The following is a 17,978-nucleotide window of genomic DNA, read 5'->3' as shown; positions in this document are numbered from 1 at the left end:
ACATCGCAGGGAGAGAAACAGACTGGGAAACTAACACTGTAACCAGAATCATTACCCCAAAAAAAAAAACCCATTGTAACCAGAAAGGGATTGCCAACCTCGACGATTACAACCACTGCTGAGATAGGGCAGTGGTGAATCAGACGTCGAGGAAGCTACTAGCATTTCTATTGTTTCTAGGGTTCTATAACTGCAATGCCATTGTTGTCTATCTGGCTTGCCTTCGGAGAGCTACTACTTCAAGGGGTGAGACACAATACCCAACCAATCTCCCCAGTTTCTCAAGAATCATGAAACTACCATATCAGCTGAGACCAATCAATTCCTAAATCAAAATGCCAAAAAATGGAACACATCACAGTGAATGGTGAGTAGTTCTGCAAATATGCATTGCATCAACCTACTGCACACTCATACTCATTTCTAGGAAATATAATCTACATGTCATGAAGAAAGGGGGAAGAGGGGACAGTTGCCAAGGCAACACCACAAGTATTAAGTGGGAGCCAAAAAAAAAGGGGCATCGATATACCAGGGGAGAGGGTTATCTGAGCAAGTGGCATAGGAGGCGAACCAATGAGGTGCAACAAAACGGTATTGACATAAGAGGGCATTGAAGTTATCTCATGTAAGTAGGAGAGAGAGACAGAAGTGTAGCATACACTGCCCCGGCAGCTTAGAGAACAAAAGACCAGGAAACCTTTAGGTGAAATATGCAACAGAAAAAACTTTTATAACTGTCGACCTTGCAATGTGTGTTTTTGCATCTAATTCAGAAGTCCCATCACTTCGGCAAACCTTTACCTACCACACCAATTCCACCAAGAAACAGCTATATATTACAGCACATGATCAAACAGTTGCATTCTCCACAAGAATGAAAATATTGTTTCTTCCAAGATACTACAGGTTCTGGACAGAATGAAACACCTCCATGCTTCGAGGAACAATGACTTCAATTACCACCAGCACCACCGAACAAGTAATTCAGAGAAGACCCACCACCTGGGGCTGCGTGAACCTTGGTAGATGGTCGATCCTGTGTCCAGATAACATTCCACTAAATAAGTCGGTGACCTAGAGCTAAATGCATTCATAATAAATGACAGTCAAGCAGGTGGAAGGCAAGTCAACCAAGAATAAGATCTATTTACAACAAAAATTCAGTCAAGCAGGTGGAAGGCTAAGGTAACCAAGAATAATATCAAAGAAGTACCAAAGTCCATGTGACCAATATCAGTAGCAACATTCACCCCAAAAAAAAATCAGTAGCAACTAGAGAGCATGCAAATATTGCCAGATAAGGAGGAAAAAAGCATGTGAGAGAACTGATGTCACCAGCTCCAAACAAATTACCAGTATGGCATATGGATTCCAAGCTTTTTACCATTTTCGTAAGTGCAGATCCACATAAAGACAGGTATGGACGTGCACACAGTAATATGATATGGCACATGTTTCCATCTCATATGTTGATACCATGATACCAACACTAATTCCAATCATGTTGCTGGAGTTACCATACTCAACATCGTCAAGTCCACTACAAGCCATTATTAGCATATTTTCCCAAGGATATGGATGATAATACAAGATTACCATTGACATAATAATAAAATTTCATGCATCTAGATGCATCTGGTATTTTGGCAGAAACCTATAATTTAGGAAGTTCACAAACAGTTGCCTACATTCTGGGATCAGCACTCTGGTTTACTCGTCGACACTTTGGGAGCAGACTGAAGAACGACAGCAGAATGGGATTCTTGGAAGAATAAAACAGAATAAACTGAAACTGTGAAGTTATACCAATACATTAGCAGAATGAAATGGAGTTTCTCTACATCTCTCATTATGTTTAACCATTGACTATCTCTCATAATGGGAATCCAAACTACTTGGGATAACCTCCACAACCCCAGATCTTAAAAGCAAGAAGGGCACAGGCCCTGCATACAAATTACAAATTACAAATACAGTGCCTGGCAACCACAATGAACTGAAAGGGGATAACCATTTCTGGAAAACATAGAAGCTCAAAAATCAAAAACAAAAACAGCATGATATGCTACTTGATTTGCGGATTCCACAGTCAACTAATTCCTTAAATTGTCGGATAATACAGCAATGCAGTGATTAGACGACCAAATGCATCTTTAGATTCCCAACAAATTGAAAAAAATAATAATAATAAGCAGCCATTAAATAAATTAACAGAGCATCAATTGACTATCTATAATGTCAATTAATGAGGGCGACACGGAGTCAACTCGGCCAGTCCAGCAGATCCATACCCAATACTAAAAATCTTGATCAGGTCTGCTTCCAAAGAAATGCTACTTTGGAGGTCATTTACCAATGGGTTATATACACATCTCTAGGTTGCAAATGATGCAACTCGAACATAAACAATGTGCGAGGAAGTAAACGGATGGGAGACATTAAGGAAAATACAACAAAAAACAAAACTAAGGCTCCGTTTGGTATCGTTTCTGTTCCAGAAACTCCGTTTCGTGTCAAAAACGGAAATTTCAGTTCCTGTGTCAAAACGCCGTTTTTAAACGATTTAATGCTGTTTGGTGAATCTGTTTCTAGAACAGTTTCAGAACCAAAAAATAACAGTTCTGCCGTTTGGTAATGCTTGTTTCAGAAACGGTTTTTTTTTTTTTTTCTCTTTTCTTTTCTTTTAAGTCAATAATTACAGAAATAACATTAAAATACTATAAGCATATAAATCCTTTGGGACAATAAAATATTACATACAAACAAAAAAAATACATGGTTTCAAAAGGATGAATAAAATACAGTATTAACAATGCCTTGTCCAAGTTAATTATTATATAATTCCACAAATTTTCACTTTTTGTCCAAGTCTAAAGACTTGAATGCTTGGAGGATGTCTTTCATTTTATTTGTTTGGTCCTCTAATTATAGAAATCAGATTTGGAATCATACCCAAGCAAAGTAACAAAGCTCCAATAAAATCAGATTTGGGGAGAGATAATGGAAAGACCAATAAAACCAAGCAAAGTAACAAAGAAATCAAACATAGGAAAATAACAAAGAAATCAAGCATAGGCTGCATAGCAAAGTAACAAAGGAATAAAGCTATCCAAATTATTAGTAAGTGCTAGTGTATTTATTATAATAAGCTGTTTGAAGTACTTACTGTTTATTCTAAGAGATTTTCCTTTCAATATAATAGAAATTGTCAACCTTTTTGAACTCCACAGAATTTAAAATGCTCACGCAATGGCCTGATTTTCATAATCATTAAACCTGTGCACAATTGCATGATCATATGGTTGGACTTTGTAATTTGCATTTCATTTCTGAAACCCAACTTCTTAACAGGACAATTAAATTGATGGTTGAGAATGATCTTTAAGATGACATACCAATTGCATCAGACCTTGCAAGTCAACACCTCCACACAACCAATACCCTATCTACATTTTTATTTAATTCTGTAAGCTTCAAAATATAACCTTCTATATCATCAATTGGGTTTTGTATAATGTATATTCAGTTAATCCATCAGAGTTTTCACTTATCTACATATTTATTTAAGATGACATACAATTGTGTTTGATGTCATTTCGTCAAAGGAAACAACCAAGTCTCATAAACTTAAATTAGTTGAATCTGTTGCCACATGTTCACAAGGTGTTTGATGTCATCTCCCAATTGTATTTTCACTGCAGTATCTCATTATTGTTACACAACAGAAATTGAATTAGTTGAATCATTTCTGATCCATGTTTTTCTGGTTTTTGCTGCTTTACAGGTGAATACTTTTGTCCGTGTTTCCTTTGCTCCAAAATGAGATTGATCCAAATCAAGTTCACATTTGAAGAAGCATAATAGAAATGGGAAGATGAATTCAAGAAATAGAAACAGAATCAAAACCAGAAGTAGAACTCAGGAGAAGGAAGCATTGCATTCCATGAGAAAACATCTCTGTGAGACATTTTTTCAAACAGGTCTTGAGCATCTGAGATGTAGCCAGATTTAGCATAAATCTGGAGAAGACGATTGTGAAACCCTCTTTGGTTCTCTCTGGTTCACAATGAGGAACTAACCACTAACCCTAGAAAAAACCAAGTCCGATCAGTCGGCTTTACAGGTAAACAATACCGAACTCTCCAATCTTGATTTGGGTTGTAGATCAGGGTATTATAAGGTTTATTGAGGTCATGATCCATCATCAACAAATCAGAGAAGATGCAAAGAGCTAGGGCATACCTGTTTGAGCGACAACGAGCAGAGATCAAAAGGGGAAACCAAGGTCGATCGTGCTTCTCTTCTCACGTGATCGTGCTTCTCTTCTCTTCTCCGGCGATCGTGCTTCTCTTCTCTTCTCTTCGGCAATCGTGCTTCTCTTCTCCGACGATCGTGCTTCTCTTCTTCGGAGATCGGTCTTCTTCTTCTCCAGTTCTGTGCGCAAAGATGAAAGGCAGAGGTGAAAAAAGAGGGCGAGCGTATTCCGCCAGTCGAACTTGAGAGTGAAATCAGATTAAAGGTCGATCGTGCTTCTCTTCTCCGGCGATCGTGCTTCTCTTCTTCGGCGATCGGTCTTCTTCTTCTCCAAATCTGTGTGCGCAAAGATGAAAGGCAGAGGTGAAAAAAGAGGGCGAGTGTATTCCGTCGGTCGAACTTGAGAGTGAAGTCGGATTAAAGGTCGATCGTGCTTCGCTTCTCCGGCAAACGGTCTTCTTCTTCTCCAGCTCTAAGTGCGTGAAGTTGAAAGGCAGAGGTGAAAAAAAGAGGCGAGTATTTTATCGGGAACTTGTCTCTGAAGTTGTGAAAAAAAAGTTCATTTTTTAGCACGTCTGGAATGAAACAACATGGACAGAACACCCTCTTGTCGTTCCGTCTTTGGTCCTTCAAATCGTTTGTTTTTCCAACTTTTGTTTCAAAAAAACTGAAATACATCATATGATTGCCAAACGGTTTTTTGCGTTTTTTTGTTCATTGAAACGAAAAAACGATAGAAACGTTTCTTAAGAACAATACCAAACGGGTCCTAAAAATACTTGTGATAACCTGCAAATATTTCTCAATGGGCCAAGCATTGCCACATTAATGCAGTTCAAGGTTCTAAAAGGATTCTAGAAGCAAGAAGATGTAGATCAAGCTGCTAAGTCTGACAACCAAATCTGGTTCAGTTTTGTCTCATCGAGCCAGCCCAAGCTGGCCCAATTTTGATGCAATTCTGGTTTTCTACTTCAGCCATCAAACTGGACCAAGATTGGACTAATATGTGTTATTTTGACTGTCCAATGGGTTGTATGGTCCATGGGCTTTATATTTTTGGATTTACTTTTATAAACGGATCAATTCTATAAGCCCGAAAATTGGGGATTTAAGTCCTATACGGGATATATAGTTATCTATGTTTCCTAGTCATTAAGAATATTAGGTTTCTATATTTTAAGTATGCAAGATTCTCTAGTTATATCTTTATTCTTTTCTTAGAGAGCAAGTATTGTTATGAGGTAGTTTTTTAGTCTTAAGTCAATAGTTTCTGTTTTCAATTGTTCCGTATCTTGGTTGTTTCCATGTATTTGAGTCCTAGCCTCCACTATAAATAAAGGCATTGTATTGCAGAGAATTACAATTGATTAATGATATTTAGTGAGCTTTGTTTGCAGGTCTGTTCCTGAGAAAGGATGTTGAACAGCTGAGGTAGTTGTGAGTGATAGACCCAAGACTGAGAGAGCCCATCCCACCCACACCTATCCCTTCTATACTTTTTTCTCTACTTTCTACACTTATTCTACTTCAATTTATTGATTATTATTGTGAGAATAAAGTCCCAGCCATTGCTGAACAGAAGAGCACACAACCAGGCTACCGAATCCAGTTACAGGGTTCTCCCGGGAAGAATTTTCGAGTGAGTATCTCCCAAACCAGATCTCTGATTGCTGCAGGATTTCAAGGGTTTGTTGAGGACCTTAGGAGGACCACTCGATCCAAATTTAAGGATCATTCGGCGCTTACAACTCAAGTTCTTGAAGAATCACCAAAAGTTTCTTTTTTCTTGCAACCAGCGTAAGTCTCAATCCAACCAACAAATTCCCCCATATAGGATCTCCATTCGATCCAAAATTCGGCTTCATCTGGGATGTGGTTTGTGAGTGATCGAAACCTCCTCTATTAAGCACTATTTTCCAGATCTGAGTTTCTGTTGAATCTGAAATTGATTTGTGTGTTGGAGTTTATGATGGATCCTACTAGGACTGGTTACCCCTTAATAATTTAGTATGGCATCACAAGAACTATGATAATAACCAGGATCTTTTTCTAGAATCGATAGAACAGAATAGGGACCACATAGATAACAATAAGAAAATATTAAATACTTTTCAATCCAATAGTCAGATCGCCTAGAACTTCAGGCCAAGAGCAGTACCAGTTCAGGGCTATAGGGAAACCCAGGTAGCTTAATTTCCAAGCTAAATTCAAGATCTGAGAAAATAAGAAAGATATGGATAATCATATCTCAGATACTGGTCTAAATTTGATTGTAGCAGATATTAGAAACTCAGATTTGCAGTTCCTATGTAATAACCAGCAAGAGAAAACCAGAACTAAGGAATCGAATTTGGGAAGAGGAAGAAGAAGAGAGCAAATATGATAGGATCCAGAGAAGAAGAAGAGGAATAAAAAGAAAGTTGAGGAGAGATCACCCTAGCAATGGAGAAACTGTATCTGCAAGAAGAAATGGAGGAGAAAGGTGATTGATTAGCCAAGAGAAGAGCCTTCACAAGTCACCACATTGGCTAAGCACAGCAATGCCAAAACTTTTTAAAATCTCAAATCCTGTTAATCAATAATTCTATATGATGGAGGGCACTATAGATATATACAAGATTTTAAATTTTCTAAACTTATGAAAGTACTATTCAGACTCTAACTTCACTAAGTAGACTCAAAACAGAACTCTTAGACAGCTATAAAGTATCATAATCTAACTCAAGCTACTCAAACTTGGAAAACTAAGAAACTAATACTATTCCTATATGCAGACTTAACACCCCCCCCCCCCAAAAAAAATATAACATGCATATAAATTAGGCCCGCTACAACAAATAACCAATAAACAAGTAGCCCAAGGCAAGAATTTGAGTACAATTGTTGTATCAAAGAGGTGATTTTAAGAGATGTATCGAATTGTATAGTATAGTATTGGAGAACCACAAGATAAGCTAAAGATACTCCTGAAAACGGTCAAGATAAGCATGGATATGCTTATGATACATATAAAATACAGCTTGAAGCATAAAACACCTTATATGCAATATATATATAGGAAAAAGGACAGGTATGCTAGTGTAGTGCCTAGGAATTAGGAATGCTAGCGGGATATTAGCCGTAGGATTGGTTCATCTTAAATGTAACCGTTGGATGGAGAGAAAAGGTCCAAAGCTTCAATCCACCACTGCTACACTTTATCACTCCCCTAATTCTATCTCCACCCTCCTTCTCTGTCTACGACTCCCACGGTTCCTCTTCTTCTCCCTCTCCTTCTCCGACTCCCACTCCGGTTTCTCTTCTATCCCTCTCCCAATAAATAAATAAATAATTTTTTCTCTCATTTTTTCTTTTTCAGTTTTTTCTTGTCCTTTTTCTTCTTTGCAGTATCCCTTTTTTTTTGGATCCCCTTACAGATCTTCAAAGAAAGGATTAAACCTTTTCAAGGGGATCCAGCTCGCGTTTGTAGGTCTGGTTCATATAGGATTTACTCTCACCTTTTTTTTTTTTTTGGAAATCTTAAATACAAATCCAGATTTGACTGTTCTTCTGGTCGGTGATCATGTTGTCGCCAATTAGAAGAATTCACTGAAATCCCTCCTATCCTCCCGTCTCTGACGCGAGCTCCTTGCAAATTCCTAAAATTCCTATGCTCAAGGATAAGGGATTAAAAGAATTCACTGAAATCCCTCCCCTCCTCCCACCCCAAGCGTCAATGACTCCCTAGTTGGTACCCTATTCATCACTGCCGCAGAATCTTCCCAACACAAGCGGTGGCAATAACAATAACCAATAACCCCCAAGTCGTGTAAGGATTTAGGGAAAGCAGAAAAGAATAGAAACCGGCAAAGAAAACCCATTTCCTGTATCAATGCTTGGGGTAGATACAATGTCTCCATCCTGCTCCCTCATTGTGTTATTGAGAGTGTGCGGGAGACTTTAGAGGCAGATGACTAGAGGTTTTCGCAGGGAATTGCTAGGTTCGGTAGCGGAAAACTTCACCATCGCCGGAGCCGAAGGAGAAGCCACCGGTGCGATTCACTTGATCAGATTACGCTTACTACACTTGGTGGAGAATTTATTTTCATCCTATGGGTTAGAATCTAACCCCTCTTTATTTGTATGGAGGTCCCACCAGAGTTCGCTTTCTCTGGCTGGATCTGGTAAAAAGAATGACTTTTCTGACGACTCAAAGAGAAAAGAGAGAGAAAGACAGAGAGGAAAGGTGTAGCAAATCGTTTGTATGCCTTCTCTCCATCCAATTGCCTAATTCAAGTTGATCAAATCCTACGGTCAAAATCCCGCTAGCATTCCTAATTCCTAGGTACTACGCTAGCATACTTATCCCTCTCCCATATAATATATATCATCTTGCCTGAGGAATTTGAGTTATTTTTTACCTATCTAGTGATGCATAACAAAAAAAGGAAAAGTAAGAAAAAAATAGATCAGCAACTTCACCACTTGTTCGCCCAATTCTGTTTCGATCCGCGATTTGAACATTGCACGTTCCCAAAACTTGTTGCAATGGTGAAGATTAAAGTCATTTTTCTTAATGTTAGATGATTTCCTCCAACTCAAATTGAAGAGAAAAACAAGTTTCCAAGGACTTCTGTTACTCTCAGTTTCATATCTCACTCACGGTTTCTATTTTGCAAGTTTACAAGAGGCGCATCTTACCTACATCAAACCGTATCGGACCCATATCGGTTGATACAGTTTTTTTCAAAAAATAAATATTGTATTTGGTAAGTATCATATCGATACCCACTGATACGATACATATCAACCAATACACCAATACAATATGACATGATACCTACCGATACTTAAAACCGTGGCCCAAGGCCCATAGAACCCATCATTGGCCCAAAAGTTTGGACAGCTCTAAGTGCGTCAACATGTTTCTCTTTATCATGGACCTTGAACATATGGAAAGAATCTCCTTTGTAGGTAGCTAGATGGGGCTAAAATTTTGTGGATAGGAAGACACCAAGGTACCTTCGTCATGTTTGAAATTTCAGACCAATCCGAGTATGCCAAGTGACAAAACAAGGAATTGAAAACTCTAGGACTAACAAGAGGGTGCAAAAGACTAGTGGGTTGTCGGGACATACACGAAAGGGCATGACATTAGATGGGAGAGTAAATGGTTGAATTTGTGGCTGGAATTTGACACATGGTCTTTCAGTCCATTCCGTGGATATCCAATGATCAGATTCATCACATCGCTCTTCCAGATAGTAAAACTGGTTGTGTCCATGAAGGATATTCCACCCTAAACAGCCGTGTGGGAATTTTTTTTTCTTTTTATCATTTTCTTGGGATATTTCCAGCCACGACTCACTTTTTTTTACACATTTCCAATTCCCCACATCTTATAAATACTTCAAGGGCTTATGTCACATTGCTTCCACCACCTATTACCCTCTATAGACAATGTTTTCAAAAGGCAGGAAAAGTTGACAGCTCCGATGTAGGTTGCGAGTCCACATGTTTATTGTTACGTGGGACTTTGGTTCCAGCTCAAACCAAATAAACTCTCATTGAGGTTTAAAGAGTTCCACAGGGGGAATACCAGCAAAACCTGTCTCGAAGCCAATAGTTTCAATATACGCCTTTCTCATGCTTCGCACTAGAGACCAAGTAGTTACTAGACCTGTTTTCTGGAACAAATAACAAGAACCTCCACCTGAAACTGGAAATTCTGCGTTATGGATTGCACACAAAAAGCTTTTGAACACTCCACTCCCTTGGATTCATCAACCTTCGGAAAATGAGAGGAAAGGTATGAAATGAACGATTTGATCCATTTTCATGGAGTTGTCCTTGCCCAAGCATCCATAGGGAATGAGGAATACATACGGGAATCCAATGAGTTTGGAGAGTAAGGGGAAACAGGATCCAGCTTAATCCCAGAAAACTAATGTCCCTGGTGATCGGGTTGGACTGCCCATTTGATTGGTGCATAATATCAAGTCACCATGCCAGGAGAAAAGTGTATATAAAATAGTAAACAACAAAACTCAGCCTTATCCCATCTTAATGGAGTCGGCTACATGGATCCATGAAAAAGCAACAAAATAGGAGAAAAGTCAACATAGAGTTGGGAGAGGAGAGAAATGAAAGGATGAAAGATGAGAGTAAGAGGAAATAAGCACAACCCACACAAGTCAGGAGAAGCTCAGCTACTTGGGTCAGCAACATGGATCCTTGCCCTCCAATAGGCTCAATACAGGTCATGCTTTGGACAAGACTTAGACTATGCATGTCATTCCTCACCACTTCGCCTATGGTCATTTTAGGCCTACCCCTAGCTTTCTTAGATCCTTCAATCTGAATCGAGTCACTCCTTACAGGGGCATCCTCAAGCCTCCTTTGAACATGGCCATACCACCTCAATCAGCATTCACGGAGCTTGTAGATCGGGACAACTCCCAAATCAGCTTTAAGATGTTCATTCCTTACTTTATCTTTCCTAGTTTTCCCGCACATCCATCTTAACATCCTCATCTCAGCTACACATAGCTTCTCTATATAACACTTCTTAACTGCCCAACATTTCCGCCCCTATACAACATAGCTGGTCGCACAACAGTCCTTAGAATTTTCCCTCAAGCTTCAAAGGGATACGCCGGTCACATAACACTAAATATAAATCAAGTGTAGTGCCTAGTTACCACTTCATGCAAAAGCATAAGCAAAATTTCGACCTGGTCAGTCTACTAAAGACTTGGTACTAACACTGCCATACTAGCACCCAACTCAACAAAATGCATATGAAAACATGACACATTGAATAGTCTATGTCTTCTCTACACTTAATTTCATAAATGATCTGCATGGACCTAATGCCCAACAGCTTCAGAGATTCTTTCAACAAATATCTCTTGATTTGCATGAACCTAGTGCTCCTGGACAACACTAAATCTATGCAACTCTCCAGGATTTTAAAAGAAACCATCTTCCTGGACGTCAAATATCATATAGTTGATGTGTGAAATTCGAATTCCTCATTCATGACTGGAAAACACTCAATTCTGAACTTTATCGACTTCTAGAAATCTATCACAACCCAATTAGATGATACTCATTGAAATGTTAAAAATTTTACAAAGTATTGGCCACAAACTATGATGAAGAGTAACCATGATCCAAATGTACTTCCAAACATGGTCTAGTTTTGAATCCTGATAACAATGATATTAAATGTAAATATAGAAACTATGATCATACCGTGATGAAGTTGCCACTGTTCTGACCATCTGCTCGGAAGTAGTTGTTGGCATTTTTAGCAGTGTTCCCTTGGATGCCAGCTGGAATCTGCTTACTGTTATCCGCTGGTTGTGAAACAGCAGTGGGCTTCTGGGAAGGGCCATTATTTGTGTCCTGTCCCAGGTTCTGAACAGGATTAGCCTGATTAGCAGCAGGCTTTGGGGCCTCACCACTTCCAAACAAGTAGCCCAATGAACTCTGTCCACCTCCACTGCTTACTCCACGACCCATCGTTCTCCTATTTCTTTTTCTTTTTAGTTCTGTTCCTTGATAAGGAAACCTGCAATCAATATCAAACAAATGGCACCAGTAAATAATGCAAAGCTAAGAGGCAGATAGGAGAAATATGTAAGATTGGAAGGATGTCAACACTAAGAATCCCATAAACACACATGGCCAAAAATAACTGTGGGCAAGAGTGATCGCATGAACTGTCATTAGTGAAAGATCTGGCTTAATAGAGATATGGATATAGATCATCCATAATTGTCTACTTACTGGCAGAATCGGTACAATTATAAAAGCTTACAAAATATCCAACAGCAAGGAACCCAGGGACACCTGGCTCGATACATGGTGTTTGTTTCTCATTCAGCAGTCCAGATCGGATTACTTGTGCTGCATTCGGTATGCATTATAGGTTTACAATGCATTCCAAGAAATCATATCAAATGCATCCTTAACTTCAAGAAGTCTACTATACAATTCCAAACACTTCCAAAGTATAGCTATATAGTTCATTCTCTTTAACCATGGTTTAGAGTTGAATCTTCAAGGGCTAGGGTGCTTGGGACCCACAAAATATTGAGGTTGAGATTAGATGATAAATATATGTTAAATAATTAGTGGATCCAGATGTTTAAGATCATGGACGGAAGACTAAGGCTGTGCTTGGTATGATTTCGTGGAAAGCATTATCGACCTAGACTACATTCAAGATGCATACCAAATGCAGCATTGGTGTGCCATATGGCAGAAATAAAAGGTTCAACCTTGCTTTCCTAACTACACTCAAGTGTTGTGTTCTTTTTCCCTATTTTTAGAATGGGAAAAAGTCCATGCCAAGCTCCGTGGAGCCCGCGCCAAGACACAAGAGCGCGCAAAATTATTGTCCCTCCCCGCCCCGCCCCCCCCCCCCCCCGTCCCATCACTTAGATACGGAATACAATGGATAATCCAAGGCACCCTTTCTTATTAGCAATTCTTTCCTTAGGCGTTTGCCCCCATAGATCGGGATCGAATTGTTATAGAACAGGAGTTTAATTAGTTGCTTATTAGAGACCAGGAACTTTTATCTAGAGAGTGAATAGATATCTTGATAAACAAGCTATATTTTTCTTTGTGTTACCTTTTCTTAATAATGAGAAACAGTTTAAGAGAGCCAAGTCAACCCCTAGAACTACTGGTCCAAGAGCCAGAAATAAATCATCCCAAGCAGATATGATCAAGTGGCAAGATAAAGATACAAAAATCAAGACTATCAAAAGGGTGCACCACCATTGCATGGACTAACAAGAGGACGCATGCCAATACTTGAGAATGTATTTGATGGAATTCTGAAATTTGACAGGTGGCTAACCCATACCATGCCCTCTCTATCTCATAGTCACCACATCATCCTTCCACATGGCTGCATAATGAGGTGGGCTGCTGAGGTAGCCTCCAAGGTGGACTACCCAAAGGTCTTTTGCCTTAAAAATTATGTTATTTGGCATGTATTTTCTTTTTCTTTTTTTTTTTTCAAAAGTTCAGTAAATATGCAAATTTACAAGGGGTTATTATACTACTAACTTACTAAGTGAGCTGGTAGAAATTTTTCAAACCATAATGGAGCGACACCTGTAAGAAGTGCTTATGGGCTAGCTGCTGTGTACAGAAAAGATTGATAAATTAAAGCAACACACTAAACAAAGTGGCCTTTAACAACCATATATGATTTAACTAACTGGAGACACCAATTAAGACGACTTTTTTAAGAAGCTCTAAACTTTATACTGAAAGGGCAACGCTAGCCACTTCATGAAGTTTTGTATTAGCAATTTCTTATTGGCAAACTATACCATCTATAGAGTCACAAGAGTCAGAAACAGTCAATCGGAGCAGAAGTAAAAGTAGCAACAAGAACTAGAAGAAGAAGAGGAAAGGTGCCTGCTTGCATCCTACACTATAGTGTTCCCTTCATGAAATATGCAAGAAACAGTAGGACGTCAGGAGTTGAGCATAAGAAGGAGGTGCACCAGACAAGGAGAAAAGAAGAATGATTAAAAAATAACAAAACAGGTTTCCTATCTGCGACCTAGACTTCAAACATTGTGCCTTATTTGTGTGAAAGAAATAGACAAATAATTATGTCTTTAAAAACCTTGATCCACGTTGTCTTTAAGTGATTTTTGCATTAAAAGTGGTGACAATGCAGCATGGCTTGGCAGTAAGAAAAAAAGCAAATACCAAACCTCCAGAATCACGGAAATGAAGTGTTATCCTTACACTTAATGAAAATAGAGAATATTCAATAGGCAAATAAGTTAGCATACAGAAGAATAGTAACAAACTAAAAATGAGGGAATAACTAAATAATTCAAGAATAGAAAAGAGGAGTTGTAACGCCCCCGGCCCCATTAACCTTGCACAATATTGTTCTCTTTGGTCCATAGGCCTCAAAGCTTTAAAACACGTTGTGCCATGTTAAGGAGGCTAGAGGTTATTAACTAGTCCAAGAATCTCTCCCTAGCACAGCATCCCCGTTGTGGCCCCACACGCTGTCGGGGTCGGCTCTGATACCATTTGTAACGCCCTGGCCCCATTAACCTTGCACAATATTGTCCTCTTTGGCCCATAGACCTCAAGGCTTTAAAACGCGTTGTGCCATGTTAAAGTGGCTAAAAGTTATTAATTAGTCCAGAAATTTCTCCCTAGGTGATGTGGGACTAAAGTTTACACACCCTCACCGATCTCCCAAACCCCCTGGTACTAGCCGTATTCTTGATGGGGACACCTCACCGATCTCCCAGGCAGGTCTGGTACTTACCGTATTCTTGGGTCGTTACAGGAGCTCCAACAGATTTAAGGAACATGCATTAAACACCAGTCAGTGAAACTGTATAACTAGATACCAAAAAGAAGTAGGATCTTCCTCCTTTAAGGCCCAATCAATGAAACTATATACGTAGATACCAAAAGAAAATAGGATCTTCCTCCTTAAGGCTTCATCGTCAGTATTTTAAAGTTTATCAGAAAGAAGGGGGGCTTTAATCTTGTCCCCAGCTTAGTTAGGAGGTCAAAAGAGAAAAAGGAGTCCCACCAGTTGTGTTACTGCAACATTCATCTCATGGCCATAGAGGTAGGTAACATATTGTAGGAATATCTCGCTTCATAGTGGGACCTCATCCAATAGAGAACACAGAGGGTGGTTCCAACTGTAGGGTGGGATAACTACAATGTATTGCCTCAACAAGCATTAAATTGCAGGTCAAATTAGCATCACTCCATGTCCCATTAGGCTTCGCCAGCAGAAAGAATGAAAAAACCATGACATCACGCTAATATAACTTTATACTATAAACCTATCTTTCCAGTTAAAGCTAAACAATTTATAACCTTGCATTCTTCTCAAAGATCGGTACTTTTCTAGCTCAGAATACAACATTAGCAACTAATGTGCAAGTAAAGAAACCAAAATTTCTAAAAGCACTATGAAATCAGAGATTGTCATCAGTACTGAGATCATATAAATCAAACCGGGAGATGGACAAGGCCATGGTTGCAGTTTTCCAGTCTTTCATCTCGACAAACCAAAATCAAAAATTTATCAGTGAGGCAGGAGGTTGAAAGTCGGCTCTCACCATCTCGTCCATCCCACTACTTTGACGCAACTCATTGAAGTATGAATGTATCATAGCACCGACTTAAAAACAAATATTTCATGACATGTAAGACAAACAATAAGCATTTAACAAAGTCGCATTTCCCTCATCCTTCCACATTCTACATTAAAAATCGAGATATGCTTTCAAATCTAACGAGATAATGGAACCAACGCACAGTAATCGACCAAAAAAGTACAACAATGATCGAATTCCTCCGACGAGAAAAGCTACAAATCCAGTCAAAATGTGGAAAGAAAACATCAGATCAGCAACAGTAAACAGCATCTAAGGAAGAATCTACGCATGAAATCATGATTGAAAACCTAAAACGAAACCACTGTTCTGCAATCCTTAAATGAGATTTGATGGAAAATAAAGAGTAGAAACTCAACAGACAAATGAATCAAATCGAGGAAACATAGATCCAGAGTCTCTAAACTGCCGCACCTTGTTCTTCGGATCTGATCTGGAGAGACGACGTAGATTCCCCCTACTAGAGACCAGAAAGCGAGGTGAGAAAATATGTAAAATGAGATTTACGAGAGGAATGGGAGTGAAGTAGCAGTGGTTGTGTTATGCGTTAGCCCAATAAGGGAGGATATTTATTGTTATTGTCGTGAGTAAGCACGCATACGCTCACATGTGCGAGGGGCAGTCGCCGAATTCGCCACACTACCCAGACGTGTGAGAGAGAGAGAGAGAGAGAGAGAGAGAGGGGGGGCCAACCTTTAAAAGATGGGTAAAAAATAACGTCTTTTTTCGATCTTTCTCCTCTTTTTTTTTTTAAGTAGGAAAGAAAGTAGCTTACCCTCAGGAGGCTCGAACTTGAGACCTCCTAATAAGCATAGGCTTGTTTCTCGATCTCTCTTGATATACGATAATATGATCAGCCATTGAGAAATGAACACGTATCATGAGTGCACTTGGACCTTTTGTAGCACAACATAGTGTTTGGCACACATCCAACACCTAAAAATGCCTTAGGCTGCGTGCAATCGTCTTGGGCTTTGTGTTTAAACATTTCTAGCCGTTGGATGACAAACAAGCCACCAACCAGGCATGGCTCACCATTATCTGACTAGATAACAACAATTGTAATCAGTACTTACTCCCCCAACCACCCTCTCGTACGATTAAAGATGACCAAACCGAGCCATCTATCTACCTCAAGAATGACCAATCCCTCATTACGAGTGGTCATCCCTTCCCAAGCTGACCACAAAACCCAAGGATAACCCTCACCATCCTAATTGGCAAAAGTCAAAACCCCAACCAAGTACCGTTTCCTTAAACTCATATCTACCATTCATATGTCATTCGATCTATTACCTAATCATGAGATGGTGGCATCTATAAGCGTTTCTGAAGTTAACCAACGCCTGCAAACCTAACTATGGTTAGGTTAGACGATTACGAAATCCAGGCATGACGACAATCGAGTTAACCGTTAGGATCATGGTTACTAAACCTAGGAATAACTATAATGGTAGAGTTAACCATCATGATCATGCTAGTTGCTATGAGATCAGCTACCTCAGTTCAAATAGTGATTGATCCACCAATAGCTCACAAGTCCACATCAGCAAGGAAAGAAACCTACAGACCAATAGAAAGGCTCACCGACCAAGATATAAAAGGGAACCCAACTGAAACGAAGGTAAGAGACATAGAACACTCAAAGCTCATTTTGGGATTTCCTTTCTCTCACAAATATATTGACTTAACCATCAAAGGACCCTTCCTGGAGACAACCTCTGAGAAAGTTTTCTCATCCATGATCTGTAGGGTTTAACCGAGCGAAAATCTGTAGTAACAGATTGGCGTAGTTCTTGGGAACAAAAAGCCATCTGAGTGATTTTAAATGCTCAAAATGATAAAGAAGACTAAGATGTACTCGAAAAAGTCTTAGGTGCGTCTTGCTGACCTACCACGCCTATCGGATAATAAGCCAGAAGTTGGAGAAGAAGTCAAGCAAGATCCCTTAGTGGAGGACAATGCGTGTTCCCTGGAGGCCCCCCAGTCAAAACTCCATACAATACATCCACAGGGAGTCATGGCAGAGTAGTTTGATGCATTACAACATGAGGTGCAACTCCTTACCAAGGTAACGATGGATGCCTCAAAGAATCTCAGCAAGGCTCCCCACTAGAAGAGCCTACCCTAGGCATTATGATGGCTGCCATAAATCTACCCCAAGAGCTAAGACCAACATAGCCACACCAAAGTACCATAGAGGGAAGCCCATGAAGAACCAAAGGCAAGTCGTCGAGGCAAGGGGCAACAGATTATTTGGCATTTAGAGGCAGTTTCAGAATTGAAAATGATTTTTCTAGAAGACGAATCCTTCATGTAACTTTGTGAAACAAATATATTCTTTCCAACGCACCTGATTTAGTCCCGTTTCGATACTGTATGAGGAAGTTACGACATCCGTAAGGTTCAAGAAAAATTTGAACTTTTTGCAAGGTTGAATATGATGATCAGGTATTCTGAAAGATTGTAGAATTTCGACTTACAGTCCATAACATTTTTTTTGGCTCAGTCAGAATTCGGATGACAAAGTTTTAGCAATTCCCGTTT

The 17,978-nt window shown here is 39.4% G+C and overlaps 1 protein-coding gene across 1 annotated transcript; it reads right to left on the bottom strand.

The window, feature by feature from the left end:
* Window positions 1-701: 701 nt before the first annotated feature.
* On the bottom strand, window positions 702-16,001 carry LOC122071652 (protein SPIRAL1-like 3). The gene is made up of 3 exons (XM_042636029.1): window positions 15,846-16,001; window positions 11,494-11,812; window positions 702-1,039 (listed from the first exon to the last, which is right to left on the bottom strand). Exons 2-3 carry the CDS (start codon window positions 11,761-11,763, stop codon window positions 956-958), a joined length of 354 nt encoding a protein of 117 aa, XP_042491963.1. The 5' UTR covers window positions 11,764-11,812; window positions 15,846-16,001; the 3' UTR covers window positions 702-955.
* Between the last annotated feature and the right edge of the window lie 1,977 nt (window positions 16,002-17,978).

The sequence above is a fragment of the Macadamia integrifolia genome, unplaced genomic scaffold, assembly GCF_013358625.1.
Source record: "Macadamia integrifolia cultivar HAES 741 unplaced genomic scaffold, SCU_Mint_v3 scaffold_3A, whole genome shotgun sequence".
Classification (NCBI taxonomy): domain Eukaryota; kingdom Viridiplantae; phylum Streptophyta; class Magnoliopsida; order Proteales; family Proteaceae; genus Macadamia; species Macadamia integrifolia.
This window is presented reverse-complemented; position numbering and strand designations above follow the sequence as displayed.

What these genes read in the sequence shown, in the direction of transcription:
- LOC122071652 (XM_042636029.1), bottom strand. Translation starts at nt 11,763, where the DNA reads ATGGGTCGTGGAGTAAGCAGTGGAGGTGGACAGAGTTCATTGGGCTAC. An exon ending in ACAGTGGCAACTTCATCACG is followed by an intron (nt 1,040 to 11,493) that starts GTATGATCATAG and finishes ATCTGGACACAG; the next exon opens with GATCGACCATCTACCAAGGT.